Genomic DNA, 17,822 nt, shown 5'->3' with positions numbered 1-17,822 from the left:
CGCTCGGCAAGAGTGCACTCGACCGCTGAAATTCGCCGAGGTATTACCCTTCATCCTCCCTCGACCCTCGACGCCGTTAAGTGCACCGTCTATGAGTTTCTAAACGACGATTGGGTTAAAGAAATGGGAGCGTTTATACGAGCGATGAAAATAAATTTATATGATGTAGGAATCAAGAGTGCGAGATCCTCCATGGTAAATGGCACAATCGATTAATTTCAGAATAAAATTAATGGGTATTGTTCTTTTATTATCCTTTTATAATATTCCCTTAAACGGACAGTAAAGTAATTAAAGCGCAAAAATATAGCTTATAATGAGGGAAAGATTTAATAATAATTGCGTAACTTTAATAACTGCAATTATCCGTAAATCTTCTTCATCATAGCTTTAAAACTCAATCATTAAATAACTATTTTATATTTTATATTGAGTACGTTAAATATTCGAAAATTACTTGCCAAGTACATGGTATTTTTTTAACTGATTAATAAATTAATGCTTTAGAATTAACTATAAAATCATATCCTTATAGGTCATGCACGTAGAGAATTTTTTTTAAATTTATCCTGAAAATCGTGGGACAACATAGTATTTCGACAAATTTTATGTGATTTTCTCTGTTTTTTTTACTGTGTAGGTACTACAATAATTTTTGTTGTATAGTACATAATAAAAAAACAAAGAAAATCACATAAAATTCATCGAAATACTATGTTGTCCCACGATTAACATGATTTTCAAGGTAAATTTAAAAAAAAGTTCTCTCCATGTGTAATCCACAAACAGAAAATAATTACAACAAATCGTCGGGATTCAATTTTTATATTCGATAAAACGACAAGTACCTAAGCAATGCGAACGAAGTTTCGGACGGGTATAATTCGCATGTTTTACAAAAGGAATACGCGTGGCGTTGTTTCGGGATTAGATAATTCAAGAAAGACCTCGAATGCGCGCGCGACGGGGCCTCGTGAATATTCACAAGTTCGCCGAATTGCGGGGACTCTCCCACTGAGACTTCGATTGTTCTCTCCGGTCGCCGCAAGAAGCTTCGCCGCTGCCGCCGTCGTCGTCGTCGTCGTCGTCGTCGTCGTCGTCGTCGTCGTCGTCAAGACACTCGGAGAAACGCGAGAGCGGCTAAGAAACGTTAATTGCGCCGAAGACGCCGCTGAGACGCCACCACGAGAGAACAGCCGTAGGGACCCCGTCACCGTCGCCGTCGCCGTCGCTGTGATTTTACAATGAGCCCGAAGACGACGGTGGATGATCGCGTTTGGTTGGTCGGATTCGCCAGTGGCGGGATGCGGCGGAGGGACGTTTGCGCGGAGAGGGTGTACCTACCTACTTATTTAGAATATTGTCGGCATACATCTGCATAAATTCAGCGCAGGCCCTTCGACATTCGCATCGCACGCCCGCCGAAACCCCACCCGGACTTGCCACCGCTCTTAAGTCGGGAAGAGAGGGAACGGTCGTTCGACACGGGGGCTGTGTGTATGCCGCCCTCCCGTCGTTCCGCAGCCGCCATCAGCATCATGCCGCTCGTAAAGAAATCCCTCGTGACGCCGCTTGAAAGCTTCCGCGCGGGTAAAAAAATTCGAGGCGCGTCGAGCATTATAAAAATATCTTCGTCGCGCGGGCGTGTATTATCGCGCGCGCGGGAGAGATTAAAGTATCCCGGCAAATGTGCTCGATAACCGATGTGATCCATTCCCGACGGATGCGGGAAACGCACGCGCGTCGTAGAGACAGGGGTTGCGAGATATAAATGAAAAAAGAAACGCCTCAAGACCATGGCGTGTCAAGACAAAACGGGGGCATGATGAGAAGGAGTGATAGATTCTCTTGTAACGTAATATCTATACTACATAAACGAGAGAGAGAGAGGGGGGGGGAGGAAGAGAGGAAGAGATACAACCCGCTGTATATGCACGCGGGAATTACGCGAGCCCCGATGGGAACGCGGATGTGCGCGCGCGGCCAACTCGCGCCGCAGGCCCTGGTATACATATTCAAATTGAATTATACGCGCTACCAGACGCGTTGATTCGAAATCATTCGACGGCTTGGTATCTCGAAAACAAGCCAGTATCGCCGAGCCTCCCCCCCCCCTCGCGTCAGCCCGCCCGCTCCGTCCCCGTGTGAGTTTCCGCTCAACGGGGCTGTCGTTTCCTATCCTGACTAATGGAAATTCTCTGCGAGAAGTTGGTTAAACGCATTCGCTTTGCATACGTATCGGTGCGGCAGTTGTTGTTGTGCTATCCCGTACGACTTGGTGCTCCGATGCATCGATGGCGCCCATCGAGGAATTTGAGAGTCGCGATTTGGTCTCGTGGTGTTGTCTCGCCGATGCCCTCGACGAATTCCGATTCGGTCAGCGGCGAAACATAATTGATGCATCGGGACACAACGGGAATCAGAATTTCTCGCGAATTCGCGAGTCTGTCTGTTCAATAAATGAACCGTAGATCAGAATGGAGAGACTGGAAGAAAGAGAGAGGGTGGAAGACGAAAATAAGGGAAATATTGCATTAAGAAAAATTCGAAGTGGAACGCCACAACAGACAATGATTCGCATTGTCGGCGGTGTAACATCGCGGATGCAGAAGAGCTTGAGACGCGTCGGGTCGAGACTCGACTCGCGGAGCCCTGTATTCACCTCTTCCCGGTGAGGGCGCGGACGAGTGAATAAATTAAGAAGGCACCAAGCGCGCAGGAAGAGTAACGAATCTTCCGCCGTGTCTTCTCGTGTCGCCGTAGGAATTATTCTTTCCTCCCACGCCACGCCGTTGCTCGGGCGTCGCGTCTCTCCGCCACCGTTGTTTATCTCATTAAAGGAACGCGGAAAACGGATAATCCCCCGGTTGACAAATCGCGCCCGGCGTCGACGGGGAGTCCGCTCCCCGTCCGCTCCTTTCAGCGGCGTAACTTTATCGCGGGAGAGGAAAAGAACGGACGAGGTGGTAGCGGAAGTGCCGGGCGGAAAGGGGTTTTAGAGTGCCGGCGACGTTAGGCGATGGATAGGGAAGTAACCGGGCCGCCGGGCGTTACTGGCGCGGATACCAAGCTCCCGCCGTAATGGACGCTTTAATTCCAAAGGAGAATAAATTGCAATTTTTTCCGACCGTGCGACGTCAGTCATGGCAACCGCGAGAACGAGCGAACGAACGGCCTCCCCTCGTTAGCGGTGCGCGTCAAAGAAAAATAGGGCGATCCAATTGTATACGGCGCCGTATCATATTAAAGTCTTGAAATGATCGAATTTAGTGGAAAGTGATGTTTAATGTTTGATCAGGTGAAAAACGTATCACATTTTTAGCACGAAAGGTATATAGGCACGTAATCTCGTATCTGTGTCAATTTAGCTGTGAGAAATAATTAAAAGAGCATTACATATTTTTAGCGAGAGAGTTAACGAAAATATTTTCAATGTACCTATTTTATGTCAATCAGATATTTTCAATGAAAATATCCCCGAATTACGCAATAAAAATAGATGGGGTCGGGGTATTCTTAGTTTGATCCAGTTTCCCGAAATTCGGGTAATCGTGTTCAATCTCTTTTGTTATATACGGATAATTCGTGCGGGATGTAAAATAAGTTGCCATTCTTCTTTTGTTAGAATTTAGGATTTTGATCGAACAACAATTCAGGGCAAATCGCGAATCATATCTCGAAAACTTCAAACCGTTGATTCCCCGTATCCCACGTGTGTTCAAATTTCTTTTTGCAACAAGGAGCTATAAGCATCTGGAAAATGTTAATTCATATTAGCGATATATTTATCTAAAAGTACAAGTCAAAAGAAGCAAACGTCGGGCATAAAGAAAAAAAATATTGACATTAAATTCCCGTTCTATTCCATATAAATTTCAGTTTAATTACATTTGTTTCGTTCAATGTTTGCTCAAATGAGCGTACACGTTTTCTCGTATTACGTCGATGCAGCCGCGCGCGCCCCGGCGAAATTTTCATTATTTTAACCCGGCCAGATTCCGCTGGCCGGCGTTGTTAACACATCATATTCGAGCAATGAGACACAAGCTTGCCCTTACCGCCGCACTCGGCGCCCGTCCATCTCGGCCAAAGTTTGAAATGTGTGTACATCAGCGCGCAAAAGAGCGTGGATGAAAACCCATTTAAATTAAATTAATATTTACCGTACGGCCGAACGCGCGAAAGAGATAGCGCGATCCGCACGCACGAAAATCGGACGGAGCTGCGCTCGCCTCCGGGATTTCGATACCAAAATGCGAATAAAGTCCATAATTATCTACGATAAACCTGCGCCGCCGCATATGTGTGGTTCGCCTATCGAACCGTCACCCCTGCACGCCCTCCTCCCTCGCTATTGGCGTCTCACCTTTGTGGACACCTTTCACTCCCGCGAACGTTACTATTTGATGCGAGCTCATTGCATAACATTTATATGTATATATATGTATGCATAAATGGTCGCATTTACAATCAACGCTAAGTGAGTGGGAGGGAGATGACATGGAGGGCGACGACTCTGCAGCCGCATCGGAAATTACGCACACGCCGGTGTATCGACCCGCGCACGTGAGGACGGACGGCACGAAATTTCGGAGCGAGCCCCGTGGAGTGGAGGTCCGTCCTCTTTCGAATTCGGTCGCGGTACCGGCGAGCCCCGAAATGACTCCCGATCCGTAATTACCGCCCCTCCCCGCTTCGTTTCCATAAATGAGCCCTGCGTCGCGCCGCGCGGCGCGCGCGCGCTTACGTTCGCGGTGTTATTTAGGGGCAGGGCGTATATCAGAATCCGTTTAAACGCATCCCGTATTTGTTTCGCGATTCGCCCACCAAAACTCGCCCTCGACAGCCCGCGGGGAAAACGCGTTAATGTAATTGCCGCGTATTTTCAGTAATATTCCTACAGCGGCGGCTCGCGCGTTTTCCGATGCGTGCGGCAGGCTCTCCGTTGAAAATCACGGCTTTAATACGGCCGTATTTTGATATTAATTAGCGATAGTATCGCTCGCGCGGACACGCCTTTCGGGCATTTGCCGCGTGACGAAATTGATTGAAGCGTTACCAGCAGCGCGATCGGCGCGTTCTCTTCATTTGTCAATCGAAAATTCCACCAATATATTTATTGCTAACCGATCACGCGACTCTCAAGAACCCCCTCTTTTTTTTTCATTATTCCCGTGCAATGTCACGAGGCATCGTTCGCGCGCGTGCGTTCGCCAGCCCTCGAATCGATTTTATAATACGTTCGGTAGTCAGTAACGCGTAATGTTATTCAAATCGCATGCAGATTGCCCCGTTATCGGCTACTTTTTCAATTACGACGTGGCGGGCTATAAAATGTAATGTCGACACCGGGAGCGAAACTTTTTCTCCAAGTTATCTGAGCCCGTGCCGAATAGCTATAAACTTTAAGTATGAGATATTGCCGTCGCGCATTTTTATACGGATTCGCGATCGATTCGCGCGCGAGAAGTCGCGCGATCGCGCCGTATATACAGAGTAGAATCCGCTTCGAAATGTCCGAGCATGTTCGCGCGCGCGCACAGTACGCATCCAATACGGACGCTCTCTTTATTGCGAAATTGTTCCGCGACCCGGTCACCCGCATCCCCCGATTGCAGGTCGGACTCTGGCACTTTTCGCAGATGACTTTATTGCGGGACGAGAACGACACTTTGCCGCGTGTTGCACGCGGAATTACGGCTGGCGGGATAACTTTCCGTGGATTTCGCGAGGATCGTCCTGAAAGTCTTTGTCCTGTGTTACTATTTTCATTTCCACCGGAGAACGGCGTTCTCCCTTCTCGTCGGCGCGAATGCTCTCCCTCACTTTCCCCCCCCCCTCCCCTCGTTCTCTTTCTCTCTCTTTAAAAGTGGTCCGACATTCATTTCGCGGGATGCAACGACGGCATGCCTCGCTTTTCGCAATCTAATTTTCACCGGCGTTTAATCTTTGTGTACACTCACCGGCTCGCATGCAAGACCGGCAGCGCGCGAGTCTTCTCTCTCTTCCCTCGGAGGAAAGAGCAGCGAGTGGCGGGCACGTGCAAGCTTTTCCAATATTTTTCGAGCCGAGCTATTACTCCCGCCTTGACAACGTGCCCCTACACCTCTCTCTTGCGTGTTTTTCCCTTATCGTTTCAATCAAAATCACATTCATCGGCCTCTCCGTGCGAATTTTTTTTTTTATTTTCTCACCGAAAATGATTTATTCGCGAACAGAAGATAGCGAGGGAATGGGAAAATTTCGGATAAATAAATATCAATGGCTAATGTGAATTAACCCTCCCAAATATTCGATGCATTTTCGGACACACGCTCGATAATTTATTACATCAAAAATAACGTAAAGTTAAATCTCCGCCGCAATTGGCTTGGAATTCATAAAGATTATATCCTCGTTATATTCGCAACGTATATTTCGAGCTAGCAGTCAGATATGATAAATCAATTACTGGAATATAATAGGTTAATAGCGCCTGCGCTAGATACGTTTACGATTGCGGCCAACGAATGCGTATGCGCATTAACCAGCTTGATTTCGATCTATCCGGATTAAATTATAGTTTGGCATTAATGATTTTAATTGTTTGTATACTTAAAAACTCTATAATCATTGATAATCGTGTAAGAGCAATCTTTTTCCTGCTTGTGCATAAGTGAGTAAAAGTGCAATTTATATATCATTGACATATCCCGAGAGTGGAGGAAAGGCATCAAGCAAAAATTTTGGTCTTTTATTGCACGACCTAACTTTAGCATCTGCGATCGAAAAAAAAAAATACGAAGCGAAATAAGTGCAGTTGCTAAATTACGCAGACAAATTAAATGAAACAAATTGCACATTGGCACTTTTATATCTCCCGCGAGCTTTATCTGTATTGCATTTTGAATTGCTGACCAGTTCAGATCGAATCGATAGTGCAGTTGCCAGTGGGGACGGATCCTCCTTCGCGAACGACCTCTTTCCTATTTTTGCTCTATCCCTCTGTTTCCCCGTTCATCCACTTTTAATGGAATCGGGCAAACGGTCACTTTTAGCGGTGGAAGATCGAAAACTGCTGCTGCAGTCGGGAGATAGACTCGGTATTTGCTACGTCGGAATTTAACTGGCACTCGCTTCCACCGGTATACAGCGGAACTTACGGAAGATTCTGATCGCTCGGGAAACGACAGTCTCCGCAAATGGTGTCGCAAAAACCTTTCCCGATTACCCATGTATAATTCGCGTTTCAATAATGTCGTCGAAATCGACGCCGCTGCAAATTACCTTTTCAAGTAAACGCCGTAATATCCTCGTGAAGCTAGAAATGGATAAATCAAATTTAATGTAGCTTTCCGACTTGTTACATCCTTTTTATTTATATTTATTGAAATTTTGCTATAATAGTAATTGCGTTATTCAAATTCACACACACACACACACGCACACATACACTTTTGGATAAAGGCACCGCATACCATTTTCCGTGACTGGTCTGCGAAAGTTACACCGCGAGAGAATTCAACGAGATAAAATCGCAGCAAATTGTATAAAAAGCATCGCCGCACGCGCACACGTGACCGCCCGTGTACGTGCATACACGAAAGGGGCAAGCCTTGTTGTACACGCGTGTACGTGTTCTATGTGTACACAGCGACCGTGGTCGACTAATGGACCTGTTACGAGCAATTCCGGTAGAACGACAATTGCGCGCCGTAGGTACGTACAATACGTTCGGATAAGAGTAATTCCGAATGCGCAATTCGATCAAAAATTACCCGTACTTCGTCGGCGGAATAATATTTAGCTTAAATTACGTCCGACCGGAGCGCGTGCGCGTGCGCGCGCGCGCGTGTGCGCATACGTGCGTGAAGTGTTCAACGACCTGCGCTTGCAGATTAGAGTGGTCGTACCTGTCAACTGTAGAGAATCGTCGAGTCTCTTGTACATATGCATTTTTGCAAGTTTAATTTTTCATTGCGAAAACGACGAGCTCGCGCTCATTACTCGCCCCGCATTTTTGTTTCTGCTTCTTCCGCAAAAAGAGGACCGCTTTTATCTATATACAGTTAGTTTTTTAACTGTACAGTTAGTTTTGCTGCCCTTTTCTTTCTCGTTATTTTTTCTACCCGCGAGAGATGAAGTCGCTGTTGATAAAGTTTAACATAATTTATACGATTTGTCTCTATAATTATTTCTTTTATTTCCATTAATCTCCATTCATGATTTTTCATAATTTGTACGAGAATTAAGTTTTTATAAAGGTTTTAATTTTATATAAATGAAATCTCTATTTATCATGCATGTGACATATTATTGTTTTCTCTGAAATTAAAAGGCTCGCGCGGATTGAAGAATATTTTTAAAAGTATTTCTCGCGTACACTGCGGGATGTCGCATCGGCGTTTACCGCGATAAACCGCTATTATTTTTCGATACATTCTTCTTTTAATGCCCGATAAAGTGTGTCACTTGACGATACGACGGACGGTCGCCGTTTTAAAAATGCTGCAATAAAATCTCACGCGAGGAGCCACGGGATCGCGAGAGCTCTCTCTCCTGGAACGATTGCACTTCGGATTAAAAAGTTTTTTTTACTGCGTGCGATGTACTCCGACGTCGTAAAAGTATGTCTAATGACCCAGAAAAAGGAGACGCCGATGCCGCGCCGCGGCAAGTAGTATAAGTCGAGTTTATCGCGTACCCGGGGCACCCCGTAAACCGTCGGACAGACATTTTTCGGTCGTGAAACGATCGTATAAACGTCGACATTAGCTCGGTTGCGCCAAGATAAACATTCTTTTAGCACCGTCGGCTGGAAAATCACATTTTATTATTATCCATTAGTTCGTCTCGTTGCGGGACAGGTGTTTTCGGACCGAGCCGAGTAGATCGGGATCGCGAACGTTGGCACGCCGACGTTTCGACTATAAAAAGATACGGTAAAAAGCCCGCATGCATCTCGACGTGTCGACGTCGCGCTCGTCGGCGGTTTTGCACCCTCCCGCAGAGGCGCCGCTTCGCTTTTCACTCGAGCTCTCGACTCGCGGAAATAATACTCGTAAACGACATGTCGATTTCCTCGCTTGTAGGATCAGCACGATCGCGAAGTTCCGAGACCAATTTAGTACGAGCGTTAGTAGTCCCGTTCTAGATAGCGCATCTCTGGGCGCGTCGTCCCTTCTCTCAACGACGAGTCTCTTTTACGTTTCTCTCTCTCTCTCTCTCTCTCTCTCTTTCTCTTCCCTGCTCCTCTCTCTGTCTTCCCATTCTCTCACCCTCCTTCTCCGGAGGCCGTTCGCAGCGAAGCGCGGCGCTGGGCTGACAAAGGAGCGCGTCACGTTCATCCATCTTGCACCGGCCGTCTCTTTATTCCCGAGGTTAAAAGCGTAGCAGCGGAGGCAGTTTGGACTTCCTGCCGCACTAAATCCACTAATTTCGGTCACCGACTTCTGGCCCGGTGCATTCGTGTAGCCGCGCCGCGGCGCGCCGCGCGATCGATGACGGGAGAGAGATACGCCGTTCTCCCGACGAGTATAAATTTCGCGAGCGCAATCAGATCGGACTTTTACGACGTTAATTCGTAGAAGGCTGCAAACGCCAGCTCGGAACCCGATACAATTATCGGGAACATTATTCTTGGGATCTCGATTCTCTTTCGGGCGGCGCGCGGATTCGTCTCTAAAACAAGAAGGGATGTCCCGCTTCTCGAGCCATTTTTGCATATCGAGAACTTTCTCACTCCCGCAAATTTAACGCTCGATGAGAAGGGGAAGGTGGGAGGACTGTCCGTCTCATATCTCCTTATACATTTTAACTAAAATCTATGAAAGCCATTTTAAATGATGGAAAGTAGACTAATGACCTGAATTGTGAGAAGGAGACTAATTACCCAAGCAGAGCTGATGTAGAAAGAAAATATCTGCGTAACCGAGGACTGCAATTTTCCTTTGCAAATTAACGTTTTCCAACGCTGGCCTGGGCGGGCGAGCGAGCGCAACCGTGAACTTTTTACTTAAATTTTAACACGAGAAACGAGAAACGTTAAAACGCGCAATTTTCATGAACGAAGGGGTTCACAGTTTTATATAACTTCCTGCTACTTTGCGATTCTTTATGAAACGACCACATGATTTCCAGTGCAAATAACTGAAATAATCTTTATTTAGGTACAATTCCGCAATTTTATTCTACCTTTAGTGGCTGTTAGTTTGAACTATTATTAGGTAATATTTTTGTTGCGTGCAAATTTAATATCCTCTCTTTACTGCTGTTTGAAATAAAATTGATGATTTAATATGAAACTGCAAGACAGACTGCAAGTGTTTAACATTTTTTATCGTCAAACAAGCTTTATGTACCGAAAGCAATATCATTATGAGAAACTGTAAGGTAGCATTTACAAAAAGAATATTTATAACATGTTTTATAAAAATAAGTACCAGATAAATAGATATCAATTAAAAAGACACTCGCAGGCTTTGTGCATTCTCCAATTTATCTTTCTATTCTTTAATCGCGGATGAGGAAAAGAAAACTTATTTTTACCACGAAATGCGCGTTAAAGCGGACGAAGCCTCGAAATGCGCCTGAAATGGCCGGCTGGCCGCATGACCATCGCACAGCAAATCCTATTGTGGGCCGAGTCTAATCAGAGAACCCCGCGTGATCTTTTTGTTCGCAGGTCCGCCGACGATCCTGGTGAAGCCGCAATCGCAGCAGGTGAAGGCAGGCGGGATAGCGAGCTTCTACTGCACTGCGGAAGGAGCGCCGCCGCCCCAGATACACTGGCGAAAGAACGGCAAGAGAATCTCACGTAAGTCCGCGCACTTTCGCAAATTCTCCTACCCTATCTCGCATCCCTCGGCCATTCGCGTCCTCGAATCGTCGCCGTAGCGTCGGTTTGCCGCGCGTGCGGCATTGAGAATGCTCGAGGATGCGCTCTTTGGCGCTCGACTTGCGCGAAATCTGTGTCTTCCGGTTTCATGAAAACTCGCGCCGCGGTGAAAAAGAATGAAAATTTTATCGAAATTAAAAAGTTCTCTTGACCTGGATTTTTCGCTCGTCGTTTTCACGTCTTTCCTCGTCCGCACTCTCATGCATTTTACCGCGTTTCTTGCATCTCGCTTTCCTTCGGTCGCGGTTCTATCTTAGTCCCCGTCCGATCGATTTTTGCTCCCGCCCGCGACGGAAACCGAATGGCATTTGTTGGACATTTCGTGAAATGCAGATGTGTCATATTTGATCTTTTTGTCAGGCTCCGCTCGTCCAAACAATTCGCGACAGCTCGACGTTACATAGTACTTCCATAAACCGAATTACAATGACCGGGATAGTAATTCCTCGAAAATAGTTGCATACATTGACTCACAGCTACGTCCATTGCATCCGTAATATAATAGCTTTCACAGAATTTGAAATCTGTTCGTGTAATATTCATGAATTTGCGGTTAATTCATTTGACCTCTAGTAAACCAGGAATGTATTTCCATAAATTGAGTGTTATATATTAAAAGAAGCATTTCGATCTAGTATTTTTCTGTGCCAATCGAAACGCTGTTTTTAACTTCTTTCGTAGAGAATTGCTAATCGCGTAGCTATTAGAGCATTACGGAATAAACCACTTATCGCGAAATTCCGAAATACCAATTTGAAGATCGAATCTCGGGGCTTCGTATGTTACAACACTCTCGCGTACGTACGGAAGGACGAGCAAATCCCGCGAGATCATCCCGATGACGCGCGATGGTTTCGCATAACGTTCAGTCTGATCCGCGGAATGTATGTGCCCGAGCGATCACGGGTCAGTCCATATTCGTCGTCGACGACTCACTAATCCGACGAGGAACACCCGACGAGATAATGGCCAGCGACCGCTTGTAACATTCTGGACGCCAATTCGCGGTGAGCGGACGGACGGACGGACGGACGGACGAAGGGGACGAGGGTAGACGATAACAGGAGGGCGGTGTGTGCGCCCGTTCTCGAAATTTATACAGACGCGCGATCCAATTCCCATTCAATATTTCTCGGGCCGGCGGAATTGGATACGAGAGGACACACGTATATATACCCCCTCCCCCTTTTTATTAGATTCCGCAACGGCGCAATTTTCGATCTTATATCGCCCGTTGCCGCCACCACCGCCGATCATTTTCGCGCGCGCCCGGTATTTTCCTCGCCTTTTGTGACGGAGGGGTTTTTCCTTTTTACGGCGCAGACGTCCGCCTCAATCTTCCGTCTTATGTCGACAGAATCCCAGTCCCGGTACGTGGTGCACCAGTATGAAAATGGTGCTTTACTGCGGATCGAACCTGTCAAGCCGTCGCGCGACAATACCAACTACGAGTGCCTAGCCGAGAACGGAGTCGGCGACGCTGTTTCAGCCGAGGCGTCGCTCACCGGTTACGAAAGTAAGTGAGATTGCCGTTATTATTATCATTTATTTGCACCGATAGACAAGCGAATCCCTTCCATTCCTCGGCAAGGAAAGTCCCTAGTTCTCAAAGGAAGATTATACAATCGACGATTTTTGTCTTAATTGAGTACTTGAAGATGGAAACAAAAGAAAAGGAATCATTAATCTACACGTTTTTAAAACTGATTTATTTACTTATTTATCCTGCGTGTTTTCCGATTAAATAGCCGAGGTATTAGAGGTTTTTAGAGATTCAAGCATGCCTTTTCTGCAACAATTTTACTTCGGAGCTCAGTTGCAGAATTAAATTCTATACTACCGTCTTTTGTTTCTATTTCAAAAATTCATACAAATTTACACTCCGTGTTCCTTTGAGACAAAAAATCTGTTCCGTACGTCCATCCGAAAATTACAAGGTGCTGCAATACGCGAGGAATCGCGAAGAAATTTGCGAACTATCGACAGACACATGTTTATAGCACATGTTTTTATTAATTACGAAATAAGCACACGGAGATAATTGGTTCCGTTTATAAACACGAAGCGTCATTTACGCGGCGAGGACATTTCGCGAACAAAACGTGTAGCCTACGTATCTCCGTGACGTATATATACGTAAGCCAGCAAAAAGGAGATATATCACTTAACCTCGTGGCGTAAAATTTTGCTTTTACGACGGCGGCGCCGCATGAAAGAAAGAGAAGGGGCCCTTATTCTGAAACTGCATGTCCCGGCATAATTTTCGTCGGCAGGCTCGCGCTCAAAAGGACTGCGTTACACGATACGGCGGAAAGTTCTAGTTTTATACCCCCCGCGGTAGTGGTGGCGTTACACACACTACCGTGAGCACCGCCGGTTTGTGTTTTATAACAAAGTCACTTGCCTTGGGGACAGTTTTCCCGGACGATATCGCGTAATAACTATTAGCGCTATCGGGGACGTCGCTACGTTGTTTAATATTTAAAGGAAGCTTCCGAGACAGCTGCTACCGTTTGGTAATGTTCGAAGCTTTAAGCTTTCCTATCCTCGTACCGTGGCGTTTGACTGCGTCGCGCGCGCGGATAACGGCTTCGGAACTGTTTACTGATTTAAACCTCACTTAAACGCACTCTCCGCGTCGACGTGGACTGTATATTACGTATCATTCATTCATTTTGAAATCATTCTCGCAGCAATGCCTCTCGTACGACGCTCGGTTACGTCACTTCTAAATTGCTGCCTCTTTGGCAATTAAAATTAAAACTTTTTTTTTTTTTGTTAACCACATGTTTAAAATGCTGACGTTACAACGTTCCTGGAACTTTGCCTCCTGCAGTGCGGCTGATTACGTCGACATAGCGAGCATAGCACGGAGGTAAATCTTTCTGAAATTAAACAGAAACTTCGCCCACATCTTGCCGGACTTCTTTCTTCCTCTATTTTCTCAACTATGCGGTATTTATACGGAAGAACGGTTGGCTTAATGGCGCCCGATTCGACGACCAGACGGCAAACGACGTAATAGGGGGGAAAAGAAAAAAACCGCCGCGCCGCGAAACCCTACCGTTTGCTCGAGGGAGAATCTCTTGAACTTTCGCAAAACGTTTTAATTGGCTTGGCCGGCTTTTTAATTCGATTCTAATTTCTCTTCGCGGATACGTCCGCTCGTGATTTCCGCGCCGCGCGATGTGGCGGGAGAAAACAACGCCCGTTTCCTGTCCTTCCCGTATACGCTTTCGGGGCTTTCTTCATTCTGTCTTGTTTTCGCTCATCGATACTGCCGTGCCGACCGATTCAATACGCGGCGGCGAGCTGTTTTTTTTTATCTCGATTGTCGGGCATTTCCTGTCAATGCTGCTCCCATCCGGCGACCGGTCCGGCAGTTCCTCTCGTAAATCACGGATATTCACTTGATTCCCTGAAACCTCCGCCGCGATTTCAATTTATTTGTTATAAAGTTGATTCCGCCCAGATGAGCCCGTTCCCACGGGCGCAATAATAATGCGCGCGTGCGTGGGCTACCGTGAAATCAGTATACGTCAAATTGCACGTCAGTTTTTGCCGTACCGTTTATTCGCATTCCTATTTTATTTGCGAATTATTAATGCGCGTTAGTCGAGAGAGAAAGAGACAGAGAAAGAGAGAGAGAGAGAGAGAGAGAGAGAGAGAGAGAGACCATAGACTTTCAGATAAATGAAAATAATTCGTCGACATCACAAAGCAAAATATTGTACATTCCGAGTCAACGTCCCGACGCTTCTGCTCGCGCGCCAAGTAATTCAGCGAGCTTTTACTCCGGCTGGCCAGTCGAGATATTTTTTAAGGCCGCACGGAAAAAAAGCTTTGATGAAAGACAAAGTTAATTTCGTCTATGTATTCCGGAATTAAAGGCCAAATTGAGGCTCCGCGCGGGGAAACGGGGGGAGGGGGCAAAACCGTCAAGAGAGAGCGCGTTTGCTAATTGCGCGCTAAATCGCGACACATACCGCGAAAGCTCGAGCACCTTTTTTCCCCCTCGTTGAGAGCTCACCCGATTAATCGCTGACTGCCGGCAAACGCACGTGTGTACGTTTTTATGTTTGTATATTTTTTAAAACGTATTCTCGTTTACGTCGCGAAATGGTTGCCGACGGAAGCGCTCGCGTTTTTTTGCGGAAAAATCACCTTTGCATCTCTCTCGTGAGCGAAACTCTCAAGAGCAATTATCCGATATTTTTGTTTTCCGCTAAATCTCCTAATTATAAAATTGGTTCGAAGCTGCGAATAATATTTCCTTGATAAGTGATATTTCGCGAGCCATGTGCTTCGCTATTTACTGCCGTACGTAAGCTCGTGTCGGCCATATCGGCCTCCCCTCTCCCCGGCCGTACGTATACCACGCAAACTTCGTTATCCAATCCATTGATACGATAAATACCTGCAAGCTCGCGGTAAAGCCTCATTCGGATAATGCGATTAATTGTTAGCCGAGGCATGTAATGATATAATGACGTAGCGATCGCGCGCATGGTTATATGATACGCGCATGCAGAAAACAAAAACGCATAAACAATTGGTCGGATAATTGAAATATTGACCGAGCATCTGCAGTTTATTTGTTTTACTTATCGCATTTCCAAAATAAATTCTTTTATAACGATTAGAAGATAACGTTACGCTCGGAAACGATAATTATGCGCTATAATATTACGCACGTTTTACTTTTATTATACCATTATTTACCTTTATTATCTTTGCTAAAGTAGAATTTACCTTTATTATCTTTGCTAAAGTAGAATTCAAAATCGAGATATCTGTCGTAGAAATATTTTTTTCGTTAAGTTCTGCGACGTCCCGTGTAATAATAATAATAATAATAATAATAATAATAATAATATTTTCGATAATTGCATCGCAGCATCTTCGGTACCTGTGTCGCACAACTCGAACACTTGTAAAACCACAATAGAGGCAATAAATGCGTGGCGATGCGCGAGGAACATCGGATATAATGTAAGGATCAGCGAGCATTACAGGAAACACCGCCACCGTGGTTGTAGAATTTTCATGAGAATTTTGTTTCTCTCTTTTCTTTTCCATCGGGTATAGTACCGCTATTCTTTCTTACGGCAAAAATCTGAAAACCATTTTCGAGATACAGTCCGGGAAACAGCGTTACTGGTTTTTGTTGTTATTATTGCAATTTTATTCCACAAATTTCTGCTCCATCTGATTCGTGATGTCGCACCACCAGAAATTATTTGTAATAATTTCCGATTTTATTACTATTATAAATACATCTTCGGCGATAAAATTATCTCTAGTAAATCCATAATAATATTAAGTCTTGTTAAAAAAGAAATCGAAACTCAAGAAATTTAGTTGTAATGAAAGCATGATGCAAATAAAAAATTATAAATTGTTACGCTTTTAATTTTACGTAAAAGAAACTTGTGGTCTTCTCAAAATAGAAGACTTGTACAATATTTTGCTTTGATAATAACAAGATGTAACGATTTCTGTTTTGTCGAAGTCGTTTTGTTGATACAGATCGCTACTGATATTCTAAAAAACACTTGATACGAAGGGAAGCGTCTGAATTCATTGTTTGAGCAAGAACAACAGGCGGCATCCGAATTCAATTCAACGGTAATTGCACACCAACAAGTATAACAGGATAAAAATTTGTCGATTTACGCGAGAACGTGATAGCGACACGACAGTTCCTCCTCGCTCCAGGATTCCCCGAAGCGCGGCTGCAGTTCTTGCGCGCCGCCCAACAAAAACATGCCGTTGAATTATTGGTTGCGTTTCTCTCGACAGGATAATGTCGTTTTCCAGTGATGTGTTCTTGGATCGATGTTTCCCTCATGCGAGAACAAAACAACGCACGTCCGGGAGCTCCCTTCCTCCCGCCCGTCCCCGCCACCCCCGAAAGTTCTAACAGCAAATAAAAGGTATTATCCCGATGATTCTCGCTCGCCGCGATTTCGCCATGGGAAAAGTCATGCAATATTAAAGGGGCGGGCTTGTGTGTCGTGTCACGTTTTCGTTCCCGGGGCGATTCATCGTGCTTCGCCGCTAAATGCACAAAGTATATTAACCCTCTTGATGACGGAGGGTGGCCCAATTTCACGTCCCCCCCCCCCCGTAGGGATCCGGAATTAAATTTGCACGAGGACTAAGTGGCGTCTTTGGTTCTCGTCGCCGCGTTCGGGGGCGAACTATCCACTTCGTCCCGCCACGCTCCGCACCGAAACGTCGAAAGTTCGCGCGGGAATTGCTGTTGTCCCGTGTCCCGCCCGTCGAAACTCGGTCGCGAAATAATTCTTCCAGGACTCCGCTGTTCGCGTCGGCCACGCCGAACCGACGGAATACGAGAAGCGGGAGGGAGGGCAGAACGATGCCGTTTTAATTGCCGCCGTACAATCGGCACCCGATGTAAGAACGCGATGGACGGTCGACGGTATTCAAAATGGAAATTGCGTTAAATCCTTGCACAGGCGCGAATAACGAATGAACAATGGCTCTATGGGGAAACGCTACGTTACCTTGTTTCTTCCGCTTTGCCGCAGCTCGCAGAGCGGTAATTAAGAGAGCGCTACGGTGCAAGGATCGATGCGTCGCTATAACAACGGCATTATTTTAATGAGAACGTTGTAATATTCATTTAAATTTCTTACTTCTATGAAGCATTTCACTTAAATCTTGACAATTATTCTTATAAATATATCTAATCCTGCGAATTAATAAGTTGAAATTTTCTATGAAACTTACTAGGGGATAACGAGTTTTTTTTTTTAATTTACGGATGTCTCATCCAATTTAGGATTGACTTTCTTTTTAATGAGGATATCGGTAAAGCTTGCCGTTTTTGTGGCAACCTTTTTGTGTTTCTAAAGAAATTAAATGAATAAGATTTTATTATTCGTTCGTATATCTGCGACTTGATTCTCAAAAATCTCGA

General features: G+C 45.5%; 1 protein-coding gene across 5 annotated transcripts in view; it reads left to right on the top strand.

Moving 5' to 3' along the window:
* LOC105452192 (tyrosine-protein phosphatase Lar) overlaps positions 1 to 17,822 on the top strand; it is a 390,547-nt gene that overhangs the window by 255,946 nt on the left and 116,779 nt on the right. For all 5 annotated transcript variants that reach the window (XM_011693088.1, XM_011693089.1, XM_011693090.1 and 2 more), the window contains 2 exons: positions 10,664 to 10,795; positions 12,234 to 12,392. In XM_011693088.1, the coding sequence (XP_011691390.1) occupies positions 10,664 to 10,795; positions 12,234 to 12,392 (291 nt within the window). The remainder of the gene's footprint in view (positions 1 to 10,663; positions 10,796 to 12,233; positions 12,393 to 17,822) is intronic.

The sequence above is a fragment of the Wasmannia auropunctata genome, unplaced genomic scaffold (assembly GCF_000956235.1).
Source record: "Wasmannia auropunctata unplaced genomic scaffold, wasmannia.A_1.0 LD336036.1, whole genome shotgun sequence".
Classification (NCBI taxonomy): domain Eukaryota; kingdom Metazoa; phylum Arthropoda; class Insecta; order Hymenoptera; family Formicidae; genus Wasmannia; species Wasmannia auropunctata.
This window is presented reverse-complemented; position numbering and strand designations above follow the sequence as displayed.